Source organism: Epinephelus fuscoguttatus, linkage group LG13 (assembly GCF_011397635.1).
Source record: "Epinephelus fuscoguttatus linkage group LG13, E.fuscoguttatus.final_Chr_v1".
Taxonomy (NCBI): domain Eukaryota; kingdom Metazoa; phylum Chordata; class Actinopteri; order Perciformes; family Serranidae; genus Epinephelus; species Epinephelus fuscoguttatus.
The window spans coordinates 22,400,581-22,415,857 of NC_064764.1; the positions used below are offsets into that span (position 1 = coordinate 22,400,581).

The 15,277-nt window shown below is 40.9% G+C and overlaps 1 protein-coding gene across 6 annotated transcripts in view; it reads left to right on the forward strand.

Annotated features, from left to right (window-relative positions):
• The window catches only part of rapgef4a (Rap guanine nucleotide exchange factor 4a), a 60,496-nt gene extending 45,677 nt beyond the window's left edge, over positions 1-14,819 (forward strand). For 5 of the 6 annotated variants that reach the window (XM_049594604.1, XM_049594605.1, XM_049594609.1 and 2 more), the window contains 20 exons: positions 82-142; positions 238-314; positions 421-567; positions 3,514-3,629; positions 4,827-4,912; positions 5,271-5,349; positions 5,464-5,614; positions 6,184-6,272; positions 7,585-7,615; positions 7,719-7,797; positions 8,877-9,023; positions 10,899-10,996; positions 11,473-11,598; positions 11,736-11,914; positions 12,018-12,108; positions 12,568-12,618; positions 12,815-12,902; positions 13,025-13,089; positions 13,193-13,247; positions 14,098-14,819. In XM_049594604.1, coding sequence (XP_049450561.1) covers positions 82-142; positions 238-314; positions 421-567; positions 3,514-3,629; positions 4,827-4,912; positions 5,271-5,349; positions 5,464-5,614; positions 6,184-6,272; positions 7,585-7,615; positions 7,719-7,797; positions 8,877-9,023; positions 10,899-10,996; positions 11,473-11,598; positions 11,736-11,914; positions 12,018-12,108; positions 12,568-12,618; positions 12,815-12,902; positions 13,025-13,089; positions 13,193-13,247; positions 14,098-14,225 — 1,944 coding nt within the window. In that variant the 3' untranslated portion in view covers positions 14,226-14,819. The other variant, XM_049594610.1, reaches the window with a different exon arrangement.
• Positions 14,820-15,277: the final 458 nt, after the last annotated feature.

Genomic DNA, 15,277 nt, shown 5'->3' on the forward strand with positions numbered 1-15,277 from the left:
CATCCTCTGTTGCACTGGTAAGTAAAATGATTTGTGTTTATATCGATCCTCCTGAGTTATACATCCATCTCCGCCCTGCAGGTAAAGAGAGAACTGGCGGGAGTGCTGATCTTTGAGTCTCATGCAAAGGCAGGAACCGTGTGTAAGTAATGCACAAAAAAAATAAGTGATGTGACAATTAAACGTGTAAATACATTACAGAGTCAGAATTAATCCTTTGTGTGTTTTCTCTGCCAGTGTTCAGTCAGGGGGAGGAGGGCACATCATGGTACATTATTTTGAAGGGCTCAGTCAATGTTGTCATCTATGGAAAAGTAGGTATTTCTTCAGATTATATCATTTTGATGACTTGTTCTGGATGCTCTTATCAGCAGATTGAATTATTGGTCAATAGCTGATCAGTATATGTGTGTGTGGCAGGGCGTTGTGTGCACTCTTCATGAGGGAGACGACTTTGGAAAGCTCGCTCTTGTCAATGACGCCCCCCGTGCCGCCTCTATCATTTTACGAGAGGACAACTGCCACTTCCTGAGAGTCGACAAAGAGGACTTCAACAGGATTTTGAGGGTGAGTTTAATATCTGTTGAACACCCTCTGATGCTTTTACAGTAACATTTAAAAGAAGCTATACTGCCCTCTGTTGGCAAAAACTCAGCAATACAGCTCAGAAACTTATTCAGTGTGTCCTTTGAGATGATACTCCGGCCCTCTGCACACATTAGCTTAGTCATCTAAACATGAAATATGTTGGTAATGACTTGTACTTCAACTTAGTAATGGAAAGCAGATTTGGGGTTAATTAGCTGTGGATGCAAACTTGTGTGGAAAAAAGTCCATCTGGGAGTTCATGAATTTCCTGTTGAGGCTCAAAATAGAGCAGCAGAGATCTGACAGTGTGAACTTGGATGTGAAAGAATGTGATGCTCCGCAAGGTCATTGATGTAAAGACATTAGGAACGTAGCAACAATGATCATGAGAAAAAATCAATTTTAAATTGCTTGATAGATTGATTGATTTTCTTTATTTTTGTCATGCTCACAAAGTATCCAACCTACATGGACTAACAAGACACCAAATGTACATTACAGTGATATGTGCATAATTACAGGATATTTTACTGCTCAGTCTAAACAAAATGTTCTGCCTTCTCTCTCAAGCTTGCCAAATAAAATCTGCTAAAAAAAATCCCTTCCTGAAGCAAAGCTGATGTTTTTCATAGCCAGGCAAAAAAAAAAAAAAAAAAGACATATAAAAAAAGACATCCCTCATGAATGATAGCAAAGCAAAAAAAATGAATCTCATTCTCATTTTCATCACAACTCCTTTTTTCTCATTCAGTATATTTATGATTATTATTATTAGTGTTCCATAGTAAGAGCACATTTCAATAATTCATAAAGCAACAACTGTAAACAGGAACAGAAAAATACATTTATTAATTTATGTGTTTATACAATATCCCACTCCCCAACCACCCACACCTAACCTGAGGGAAACAGACATGTACGGAGGACACTACAAATGACACCTCATTTATGCAAGCATGGATGAAGAACATACAACAAGTATTAACATGTCCACATGCGCCTACATACACACATACACACTCACACTTCCACTCACAGGAAGCAATATTATAATACATATCTTAATAGTAATAACAGTTACAACTCTTCTAAATAAATCTTGCCTGTTGGCGCCGTCCAATGGAGACCACCCAATTCTAGAACATGGGGGTCCTGAACTTCTTAATATGGCTTAATGTGGGAGTGTTTTCCCATAAGCTGAGACACATAACACTTCCCAAGCTGCACAACCAACAACAAAGCCAGTAAACCAACTGAAAAAATACATTAACACAATCCACAAACTTCTTTTTTTTTTTTCAAATGAAACTTTTAACCATCAACCAATAAACCCCTTGTAATGGCTAAGTCCTATACTGTAGCCACTACTGGCTGCTAATGCTAACTCGGCTACGTTAACTGTTTTGATGTGCACTCAAAGAAAGCGATGCGAGTCCTCCTTTAGAAGTTAAAATAATCCGGTAATTTATTTTCCACAAAAGTTTCAGAAAATCCATACAGCAGGCAGTAACGTCACATCCCACAACACAAAAATAATAACGCGGATTACTTCACAAAGTACAGTGAGCGCAATTTAAAACTATTTGCTTCCCCCAAATTAGCATGGCAAACCCATAGACTGTATAAAAATACCAAACCCTGTACATTTGTTTGAACCCGGTTAAATGGCCTGAGTTGACCCCAGATCAGCAGCAGCCGCCTCGACACCACATACAGCCCCCTAGTGGTACGGAGGAACCAATGGGTAAATAATAAATGATAACTTAAATATGGCTCATACACCCCTTAACATACAGTTTCAGCATTTTTTCCCCTGAAGCTGCTTTAACGTTGCCAAAACCATCTTATTTCACACTGTCTGACATCATCACATTCCTATAATTTATAGGCTCTTCACTGACGGTATTTTATGTTTACACTGACTGAAATATTTTAACCCAGGAATCCTATTTTTTTAGCATTATTTTTTGGCTATTTGCCTTTACTGGATAGGATAGTTTAAGCATGAAAGGGGGTGGGAGTGGAGGGGGGGGATGACATGCAGCAAGGGGCTGCAGGCTGTTGTGGCAAGGATATTGTCTTTTGTAGTTCCTCTACTTACTAAGCCACCAGGTGCCCCAGGACTTCCAAATTTTAGGGTTGCACTTTTGCACCAAATCGAAATATTCCAGTTGCATTATTTTATACACACTTCACCAAAGTTCAGGCTGACAAATTTGTTATCTTTGGAAACTTGAACAATGTTTGGCTGCACAGAGTGACTTTGTAAAGCACTGACCTCCCCAGTGTGCCACTTCCTGTTCAAGAGGTTAACCAGTCTGCTACGTCATGAGAGGTGTAATGTTGTGTGTCTGCAACAATAACACTGAGAAAATAATACAGCACCTTGCAAAAATGATAAGAAGTTATTATGTTTTTAATCTCTTTTTAAATAAATTCTCATTGCATAAGAAGTAAGCATCACCACCTGTAAGACTCACAAATAATATTTGACATCACCTCATAATCATGAACTTTGTTTAAGCCTCCTGCTGGCTGCTGTTAGCGTGGTTGTGTGCTGACTGTACACCAGATCAGCCGACTAATCCGCTCTGCTCAGTGACCAGAGCCCGATGTCATCATGCCACTGTCTCTACAGCAGGGAAAATGACGGTGAGAGGAGTCAAACCTCTCTGCAATTTTTAGATGATTGTGTGATGGTGTAAACAGTGTGCTCAGTTTATGACGTGCTATTCTCGGTCAGTTGTGGAAGAGACAGCTCACATTAACTAAAACAGAAATAGGCTCAGATAGAACTACACACAACCTCCCAGGGTTGTAAACATCATTACAGCTGTTTCTTAGTCAGCGTGCACATCATGTTGCTCAGACTGTGTATTAAAATGCATCACTCACGTGTGTGTGTGTGTGTGTGTTTGTCTGAAGGATGTGGAGGCCAACACGGTGCGTCTGAAGGAGCACGGTCAGGATGTCCTGGTGTTAGAGAAGAGCCTCGGCAGCAGTCGCACCTCCAACCATGGAGCTTCGTCCTCCAATTACAAGTAAATGTACACATAATCCACTGCACCTCACGTCACACAGGAAAGCTTTAAGTACAGTGTGTGTGCCCATGTGTGTGTGTGTCTGTGGTGCATCTTATGTAAAAATTATGATCCATTGAAATACTAATTTATAATTGGCAGGTGCGTCTTATAATGGTGTCACTTTGAGTTCCCCTATTTAGCATCCATTTTCTGACCGCTTATCCTCTTGGGGGTTGCGGGGGGGCTGGAGCCTACCCCAGCTGACATTGGGTGAGAGGCAGGGTACACCCTGGACAGGTCACCAGACTATCACAGGGCTGACACATAGAGACAGACAACCATTCACACTCACATACACACCTACGGACAATTTAGAGTCACCAGTTAACCTGCATGTCTTTGGACTGTGGGAGGAAGCTGGAATACCCACGAGAGAAAACCCACGCTGACATGGGGAGAACATGCAGGCTTTAGGCCCCCCCGTGACCCCTAACAGGATAAGCGGTTAGGGAAAAAGAATGAATGAGTTTTGGTCTTTTCTTTGGATCTATTGACAATAACGAAAAACATAGAGCATCACCAGTCTTATCCTTAAAAGCATTGAAAGTATCTGGTGAATACTGGACTCAGTCAGTGTGACCAGCAGATGGAAATGCTCCCCGACTGTGCGGGCACGATCCTGTGCACTGCAGTCAGTGAGATTTATCTTAGTAGAGGCATCTGTCACTGTGCCACGGTCGCTGTAATATTGAGAGACACATTAATGGTAATGATGGCCTCAGCTCCTAGGGGAAAAGAAGGCCTGGCAAGTCACAATTACTTGCTCGGGGTCGCCCTCTAATCAACTCAGCTCCTCACACATGAAAGTGTAAAGACTGCGGGGAAGACACAACATGTCTCGTGCAGCTCCCTCTTGTGATGCTGTTATCAAGTAATGAAAACAACCGAGGCTGGATTGTGTTGATTCCCCTTCACTGAGAAGATGCCCCTACATTTTTATTTTAGCTTCTCTGACAGCTCTTAGCCCAGACTCCCCTTAATCTTCAGCCGGGCCAAGAACCCTGTGATTGTAAATAGGATTGTTATCAAATGAAGCAATCACAGACACACGTTGGAGTAAGACAAATCAGTCAAGGGCCAAAGAGGTGTCACGGAGCATTAAGAGCCAGTGTTTCTTGATTAGTGAAGGGTGTGTTTTATCCCGTGTTCCTTCAGATACAAGGTAATGTCGGGGACCCCGGAGAAGATTTTGGAGCACCTCCTCGAAATGATGCGATTGGATTCTCAATTCACAGAGTCAGGTACTGCTCAGCATGCCACATTTAGCGTGTCACATTAGTGCCATCTAATACAATCTATCAGTATGATGATCATTTACTGTGAAGGGTTTTCTTCTGTGCAGTATTCTCTCTGGCTCCAAGTTTCTCTCCCCAGTCCTCTGCCTGCTGCTCTGCACTGACCTGTTTGTTCTCATCTATAATTAGCCACACGTCACAGAGCTGATCTAATTACTCTCGCTTGTGTGGATACATATGGTTTTCATTTTCCTGCAGAGGTGAAAGAGACAGCGCCACGCAGGATCAAGGCCTTGTGGCTCTGGATGCTCTTTGATCTGCTCTTACGCAGGTGTTTGACATAACCATCTTTTTTTAATTACAGACTCAGCCTTAGATGACTTTGTGCTCATGCACTGTGTCTTCATCCCGAACAGTCAGCTATGTCCGGTGTTGATGGCACAATATCCTTTCAGCACAATGTTACGTAATGTGGTTAAATGTGAAACTGAGCTGGAAAAAAACCCTCTTCCTACTCTGCTCTGCTGAGATTGTTTTGATCTTTAACTGCTGTGCACCTACCATGCCCAGGCCTCGCAGGGCTCTGAGCAGGAGAAGCTGGACTACACATTTAACAACAAGCGCAGGGTGATCCGCCTGGTGATGCAGTGGGCTGCTGTACATGGAGATCACCTGCAGGAGGAGGACGTCTCTGTGGCTTTCATAGAGGTCAGTCTATTAGGGTTTTCTTGATACCAAAAGATTTATATATCAGTACAATACTAGAAAAAAAAAAAAAACGTGATACCAAATATCTCCTCTGATACAATGCCAAAAAGAAAAATAAGTCTTCTCTTTTTTCTTATTAACAACTTGCACACAGTGCTGCCACAGAAAATGTCCCTGAACACACACATTGTGGGTTTGTTACTAAAGAGATCGTCATAACAGCAACAGGATGAGAATGCGGTTGATTTTCTTCCCCGTTGTTTCATCTGTGCAGCCTAAATGAACACCTGCCAACCAATCAGATTAAAGAATTATCAGTGATAAAAACTGATTTATTTCAGGATTGGTTTGGGGATTCAGAATATGAAGAACTCTTATTAAATGTTACATCATGATATAATGTTTGCAGAGTTATGTTGATTGTTATTGCTGTTTATACCTGCCCTGAACAATAAGGCGGGGCGATGACTATTAACTGCATTTTCAGTTATTCAGTGTCTATGATATGAATATGGTACTTTTTGTTTACTAAATGCTTATTTATATTTAGAGCTTGTTTTGCTTTGCAGGAGTTTCTCATGGCGGTATCTCATGATGCCAAAGCGATTCCAGCCCTCAGGGATCAACTAACAGAACTGGAGAGAAGTGTAAAGCGAAGGTAAGTGAATGAATAAAGGAATCTTAATCCTAAAGTTGATCATCTGTATTTATCATTTTGTAACCACCATGGATTTAAATAGTCTGGTAAGACCATCCTGGTGACCTTAGCTCAGAATTCTGTGTCAGTCTGGCCCCGGGGTCGCCCCAAACACGTTCAGTGGGTGGGAGTAGTCACCTTGACAGACAAGGACCTTCAGCCAATCAGTGCAACAAAACACCAGGAAATATCTTCATGACCAGAGGAGCCAGCTGATAAATCAAGGACTTGCCAAATCCACTCGGAAGAATGGCGAAAACTTCGTTTACTCCGAGAAACTTAGCGAGTGTATACTCCATGTTCTTGTTTAACTGTTGTTACTGACTCAAGTTCTTCAATTACTTTACTTATTGCTGTGTTTACTCTACTAGGGAGCAGGTGCTGCCATTACTGTTCTGCAAGCTGCGGCCTGCATTTTACATCCTAAACTACAACACAGTCCTTGGTTGGCTGCTGATGTTGTCAGCTATGATGCCATTCCTTGATTGGCCACAATCGGTTTTTAATTTCTGGAAATTGTTTAGGGTGGCAGCAGGGCCAGAGTGATACAGAGAGCGAAACCATAGACTGTATATAAAAATGGATGACACGTCTCCACTTACCCTCACCATACAAAAGGGCAGCGCCACTGAGTGCGAACCCACCGACTGGCTCACATAATTGACAGTTATGTTGTTGATGAAGTTTCTTGGTCATCCAGGTCATATAATCTTAAGTGCTATATTGTTATTGTTATATTATCCAAGGGGCTACCTTATATCTGACTTTTGACCTCTTGGATGAGAGGCGAAACAGCTTCAAGAAACTCAAGCAAGTCCAATTACCTGCAAAACAGCACTTAAGAATGTCGATCAGGTTTTAAAACCCTGGTTATATAGCATTAAATAACTGCTTAAATTCAAACTTATAAGAAAAACAACCACTTAAACAAACATCAGTGTGATAAAAACTACCTTAAATGACAGAAACCATATTTGGAAAATATTTATTTTATGTGTACTTTGAGTTTTTAGTTTGGCCCATGTCCCATCCACTAACATGGAGAAGGTGGGTTTTATGACCCATACTGCAGCCAGCCACCAGGGGGTGAACAAGATATTTCGGCTTCACGTTTGGTGGGGAACTGTCATGCCATCCATCTTTATTTACAGTCTGCTTGTAAGAGTTAAACAGGGTGTTGAGTTATGTCACATCATTTGGATGATCTCACCAGGCTAGAATTTCAAAGGAACAGTCAGGATGCTTTATTGTTGCTTATTTTTTCATGTTGTAGTTCTGAAGATGCCAGAGTCTCACAGAAAAAGGTAAGATACTGAATCTTTCCCTTTCAGGTACAAATGTATGTGCAGATTAAAATGTGTTGTGAAAAACTGTCATGATGCCTGAATCTGTTCAACTTTGCTACAGCACAAAGTCCTGCTGCGGCAGTTCAGTATGGGAGACGACAAGCTTCAGAAACGTCAGCCCATCAAGGGTAGCGATGAAAGTGAGTAACAGATATGTATCATACAAGGTTTGTCCCAGACTATGGATCATAATTGTTGCTGCCAATGTTATATCTGTTACTTGAAACTTCTATTTAGTGTGTTTACCTCATCAGTTCGTTATTAGGCAAACATCCACGCCTGTTTGGTTTGAGTTTGGTTGCTGCCTGCTTCTGTTTACTATTTAAAACTACGGAAGACAGAGTAGTTGTGCGCACATCCAATCCTGCTTTATGTCAGGTGCTGGATAATAGGGGTCCGTGCAGAAAGAAGAAGAAAATCCGCACACTGAATTAGAGCTCCCAGTAAGTTTTTAATGACTAAAAAAGCAACATTTCGACCCAAATGGTCTTCCTCAGGCAACTTCAAAAGAAAACTTACTGGGAGCTCTAATTCAGTGTGACTATTTAAAACTACACACCCAGCTCTGTTGGCAGAAAGGATTTCCTTAGTTAATGTCGATTCTATTTCTGAGTAAGAGGATATGAGTCATTGGTTATCTTACCTTCCTCTGCATGGTAAAAGAAAGAAAATAGTTCCTAAATGAAACAGCTCACAACAAGGTCTGTGGATTATCTTTGGTAACCAGGTCATGATTTCTGGAAAGAGACATTGCTGTTGAGTTATTCAGATGTACAGTATTTCTTGGTGCTTTGAGCACCACAAGCTGAGTGCCATCTAATTCCATTATATTTGAGAGAATGCAGACATCTCTACAGCCGATATCTCCACCGTTCGGCAACTCACACCAACATGATCTAGATTGATAGAAAGCACTACAGTTAAGAGGAAAAATATGTAGTTTTGATTTTGGAGTGAACTGTCCCATTAACCTAGTGAATCCTAATCTTTTTGGTTTATGACCTCTTAAGATGAGGCAATGTGTGTTGTTTTATTTTGGTCGAACTGTCCAGGCTCCAGCAATATTATGACTATGGTTAACTATTAATCTTGTGAATCATCCCATGTCCCTTAGGATTTACCCAGTGACCCTAAAACTACTGCATTAAACCAACTGCTTCAACACTCCTTCTTTCCGTCTTGCTGACATTCCCATATTTGCTCTGATTCATGCCTCCAGTTCTGCTCAAAGTCTACTGCTGTGACCACACCTACACAACGATCCGTGTCCCTGTGGCCGCCTCCGTCAGGGAGGTCATCAGTGCTGTGGCTGACAAGCTGGGGTCGGCAGAGGACCTGCTCCTGGTCAACCTCAGTTCGGCAAGAGGTGAGAGCGGCGGCAGCTACATGTTAATCAAATTATTGGAGCTGACACAAGGGAGAGCCCGAGCAGGATGATATACTAATGAGTCCCCGGCTGATTTAGTAGGAAATTAGCTTCCTTTCGCGGGCTGCGAATGGCCGTGACAGTAGGTGCTAAAGAATGGCCTTTAAAGCAGCTTGAGAAAACCCTGAGCTCAGTTTTTGTCATGACATTCAGCACAAGGCTGTTGATGTTTGTGGCTGCTCTGTACTGGAGCGCTGTTCCATTGTTGTCTGCCAGAAAGCGCTAATGCAGCTCTTACTGGTCCACACTTGACCTCGCACTTTCCTTATCGAAGGCAAGTAAACAGATACAGAGCTGAAGCTGCTCTCTTGGTAAATGGTAAAAGTATGTCAAGCCACTGTGGTGATTTCAATGTCTTAAGTCAAGAAAAGTGTCCTGCCGACAGATTTGAGGGTGTAGGTTTTAGGGAATGTGCCATCAGTAGACTATAAGTTGTACAGTAGGTGCGTGATGTCAACATATTGACCCAGGGAAACATTGAACATTTTACTGAGGGAAAGACATTGCTGGGAACCTAAAACCCCTTAAGAGGTCTCCTTAATTAGTGACATTAACCCTTTGAAAAGCAAATCGCCTTGATTTCTTTCAAAAACCTGGAAAGAAGACTGAGCAAGGAGAGAGGAAATTACCCTAAAAATTTGTAAGAAATTGGTAAAAGGAGAAAATTCAAAATGTGAAAATTAGTAGGGTAAAAAAGGAAAGAAAGTTAATGACAAACAAACAAACAAAATAAACAAACAAGGACATGACCTGGACAAGTGCTTAGAAATTATATTAAAGCTACCCTGTGGAGTTTCTACATATAAACCAATGTCCGTTACATTACAGCCACTGCCAAACGAGTTATTAGGATTATCATTGAACGCATCTCCACCACACAACAGTCTCTGGTTTGCTTAGAAGCGCTATTGCCTCTCAGGAGCGACATTCCCGCGCTGTCGCACAGGAAATGACACATTTGACGTAGAGTTCAAAGAGCGCATGGAGGCGACGAGGCTAGCAGAGTAGCTACTTTGTAACATAATTTTAAATATGTAATATTAATAATATTTCTAGATATAGTATTTCTCTAGTTTTTAAATTTAAAAAAAAATCTCAGTCCATTATTTTTGGCACTCTGTGTGACATTTCTCACCATGTTGCTCATTTTCTTTTTTCCCATGTTGGTTAAAATACTTGCGAAAGGCATCTGTAAGCAGCACAAGAAAAGTGGTGTCGCTCCAGGTTTCAAAGGTTAAGAGGATAATAAGGGGAATGTAGGACCCTGGGAAAATCTCTGATCTTATGATGGTGCTAGAATTTAGGTTTATTTTAAATTTAGAATGTTAAATTGTCTATGAAATATACATTGTAATGTGATGTAATTTCAGATAACGTCCGCATTAATTTTTGGCCTGCAGCCCTCCGTCCTAATTCATTTTTTAACCTTTTTGGGAGGAATTTATGCACATCAAGAAGCTAGATGAAAAGTTAAGATATCAACAAAGTTCTTACAATTCATCCTAATATTGATATAAATGTCTGTATAAGTTTCATGGTAGTCCATAAAGAAGTTGTTGAGGCATGTCACTAATAAACAGATAGGTTAACCTCATGGTGGCGCTGGAGAAAAAGTCAATAGATTACCAAAGTCTTTAGGTTTCATCCTCTGGGAACCATGAATGAATGTACAAAATTTGGTAACCCATCCCACAGTTGCTTTATAAAGAGATCAAATGTTACATTAAGCTGAGAGTGTGTAACATTTTCCATTAATTAGCAATTAGAAATTTACATTTTTTTTAACCCTCGTGTGTTATGTTTTTTGTTCTGTAGAGAAAGTCATCTTCAAGCCCAACGATGTTTCAGTGTTCTCCACTCTCAGCATAAATGGACGCCTGTTTGCCTGCCGGAGGGATCAGCTGGATTCTTTGGTGGGTTAATCTCTAATTACACATCACATTGTTATCATATAAAAGAGGGCTCACTGAAGCCCTGTGCATAGCTGTACATCTCTGAGACCCACTTTTTTCACATTATATACTGCAATTGTTAATGCTTTTAGAATCCGGCTAAGTTTTAGCAACTCAACAGATTTATTTATATGTATACATGGGAATGTCCTTATTGTGTGTATTTATTGTAAAATCAAACAACAGTATTTACTCTTATAAGTAGCTCAACTGCCATCTTGTCTTTTCTTTTTTTCTTTTGGCACATATTTATGGCACAGGAAGACACATGCCTTTGGTGGTCTTTGCATATATATTTTTAAATTGCAAAACAAGAGTTCCTGGCATCACTTGCAGAATTAAATATAATAAATTGCACTTAAGGGAGTGGACATTTTTTCAGGTTTCAAAGTAAGAAACCCTGTATAAAATATAAAAGGCTGTCTCTTGTTTTCTAGACCCCCTTACCCGAGCAGGAGTGCTCTTCTACAGGGTTGTTGGCCAGCTTTGAGCTGATGAGCTCTAAGGATGTGGCTTACCACATGACTTCCTATGACTGGGAGCTTTTTCACTGTGTACATGAGGTATGACTGTGAGACCAGGTGCCATCAGCAGAGCTGGTTCAGTACACCTGGCCTGTTTGAATGTTAAACATGACTTAAAGTGAATTTGGTTTGGTTAACTTTGATTTGATCCACTATTTTGTGTTTGTGTCTAATAGCTTGAACTTGTCTACCACACATTTGGGAGGCAAAACTTCAAGAAAACCACTGTGAACCTAGACCTGTTCCTGAGGAGGTTTAATGAAATCCAGTTTTGGGTGATCACAGAGATATGTCTGTGTACTCAGCTCAGCAAGAGGGTGCAGCTTCTCAAGAAATTCATCAAGATAGCCGCCCAGTAAGTGAACGTTGTTTCACTATCTGTTCTGCTTTTTTTTGACTCAGCGTGCAGTTTTGTTTATTCACTACTCTAAAATACCTTTTCATGTTTTCTGTCAAAGCTGCAAGGAGTACAAGAATCTGAACGCCTTCTTCGCTATCATCATGGGACTGAGTAACCCAGCAGTATGCAGATTGACTCAGACCTGGGAGGTGGGTATCTGTCTGTGTCAGTGGTGTAGTCAAGACCACCTAAACCGAGACCAAGTCATGACCAACACCAGTGTGTATTGAGACTGAGACAAGACCAAGACTTTGAGGGGTTTGAGACCAAGTCAAGACTAAGACCAGACCAGTCCCACACTACATGGCACATACAGACAATAAATAAAGATTCCTTTTATGTAGTCACATTTCATTACTGAGGATTTGGCTGGCATTTTCCCCCCAGACAACCACAACTTCTTCTTTTGTCTCCTGTATTCACTCTCTTGGAGTGCGTGTGAAGGGAAAATTCAAATTAGAAATGAGTCAAGTTATTGTTTGCATTTGAAGCGTGAAGTTTTACATCCAATCACAGTAACGCCGTTAACAAATAAATCAGACAATGTACAGACAGTTTGTTATTCTGATGAACTTCTGGTTAACTTTAAGTGTTGTCTTTTTTAACAGAAACTTCCCAGCAAATTCAAGAAGTTCTACGGGGAATTTGAAAACTTCATGGTAAGTTGATAGGACTCATTTCGTTCGTCAAAGCCTCTCCATCTTGAAGTCAGAGTGTTTAATGTCCAAAACCAGCAATTCTTGCACTGTCAGCTAGTCATGTGTGGGTTTAGCTGCATCATCCTCTGCTGGCGCCGTGATGGATTTGTTTCACACAGTGACGGCAGATCTCAGAACAGTGTGATTGTTTCCACAGGACCCGTCCAGGAACCACCGGGCGTACCGACTGACAGTTGCCAAGCTGGAGCCTCCCATCATTCCCTTCATGCCGCTGCTGATCAAAGGTCAGTGTCATTCATTTAATGGCTGTTTATTTTTAATGTAACGTCATTTTATGACGCAGTTGTTCTGTTGTAGCATTGCTTCTCCAACAGATTTAACCATCTCAACAATTGGTCTCTTCTAGACATGACATTCACTCATGAGGGCAACAAGACGTTTATCGACTATTTGGTCAATTTTGAGAAAATGGTGAGGCTCTGAAGGTGCTGGTTATTGTGTAGATGGTGTAATTTTTTTAGCCACTCAGTTACTTGATGATATCTGTCGCTGATTATAGCTCTCTGTCTTCCAGCGGATGATCGCTAACACGGTGAAGATAGTGAGATACTGTAGGAGCCAACCGTTCAGTAAGTGTGCATCCCACATGAAATATCAAATGGTTAGATAACAAACAATACAATTAAAGGTACTGAATGTAACTTTTTACATATTGAGCATAGTGTTAGTTCAGGCAGGACATGATGTCAAGCTCATGCCAGCTACATCAGCTGATCTCAAACAGCCCAATCAACTGATGGAGCAGCTGATTGATGGAAGGGAGTCAGCTTTAGCCTTAGGCTTTCTGTGTAGGCGCATGGAAGGGCAGGGAGGATTGCGCTCTCTCTCTCTCTCTCTCTCTCTCTCTCTCTCTCTCTCTCTCTCTCTCTCTCCGCCTTAGGCTTTCCTTGTATACGCATGGAGGGGCAGAGAGGTGAGCTCTCTCCGCCTTAGGTTTTCCGCTTAGGTGTGTGGAAGAGGCTTTTTGCTTAGGCCTATGAAAGGCAGAGAGGCCCCAGAACAGAGCCATACTGCCAAATATAATACTGCAAATGGAAATAAAGTTTTCTTTGACTAAAGTTCCTGACTGAAGTATTAATTGTTTTTAATTATCAATGGATAACCTAAAAACTGAGTTACCTGACTTTTTGCCTGTGATAGCCTGTGGATTGACTTCTATATAAAGGACATGATGAACCTTATTTTCCAGTATTATATCAGCAGGATGCTGGTCAATCACTCTCAGTCCTGTTAGTCACTATTGGGGCTGATGCAGGTGCTCCCTTGCAGCTATGGAGGGTGCTAACTGCAGTCCATGTAGCAGCGTCAGAGGTGTTACTAAAATCAAGTTAAATACAGAACCTTTAAATTACATTTGATTTCTCTGATGACGAGTTCTCTGCATTTTAACATTTTTACTCTTCCTTGTCATTAAATCAGGTCCAGACTCACCTCTAGCCAGCAAGAACCACCCAGAAATTCGGACTTACGTACGTCAGCTCAACGTGATCGACAACCAAAGGACACTAACTCAGCTCTCTCATGGACTTGAGCCCCGCAGGTCTTGAAACCACTCAGGGACAGAAATGTTACACTCTGATGCTGCTTCACTACATGACATATGCTTACATTGGGATGAATTTACTCCAACACAGGCAATCATGTGGAGGACCTAATGACGTATCAGATAATGAGATATTGTTTGAGATGCCTGACTTGTTAAGCCTTTTATTACTGTAATTTGTGATACTTTAACAACAGTAATTGTTGGCGGGTGAAGTACCTCTCATATCACTGTGCTGCACCATCATCTCCAAGACAAACAAGAACCACAATTGAAGGAATTAACAATCTTTGGGGGGGATCTCATTTATCAGATTAACATTTCAGACGTAAACACTATGTGATGCTTTAAAAACTGCAAAGTCTTGATATTCCTGATATTCAGTTGTTTCGTATCTTTTGTATCAAACAATATTTATACATATTTAAGGTTGTGAGAATCCTATGTGTTGTAAACTGTACACAAATATTTATTTTGACATCAGCATGCAAAGAGTTACTATGATTGTTTGCCTTTTTATTCATGTGAGCACATTTCTCTTTACGGTAAATGTCTGAAAACCTTTTGTGTGCTGAAAGTATTAAATATTTTAGACGTATTTGTGTCACATTTTCATTATTGTTCTGTTTGGCTGTTTCATTAGTATATTTTTTTTATAAACATAACATGTTAAGACAGTAAAACAGTCGTAGTTTGTTGTTTGATTTCCTAAACAAAAAGTTCTCAGTTTCCAAACATCTCAGACTGACTTGTTAAGTTACTGTATGAGCCAGTTTCATTCAGGTTTGTCAGAGCACAATATTTGAGGCAAGAGAAGGAGAGAAGGAGAGGCGTGATTTTGATCTATATTGTCCTGGTCTGAGAAGCACCGACTTCCAATTGCAGAAGGGCTGAAGCGCAAGAGATTCCCTCTACCAAAAAAAACAGTATCCACCAAGCAGAACAGCCGATTTCACTCACTGGAATAACCAGGGGTGTAGCACCAAAGTTTGGGCCCTATGCATAAGCAGTCTCTGTTGGCCCTTAGCTCCTTCTGTCTTGATTCATATTTTCTTT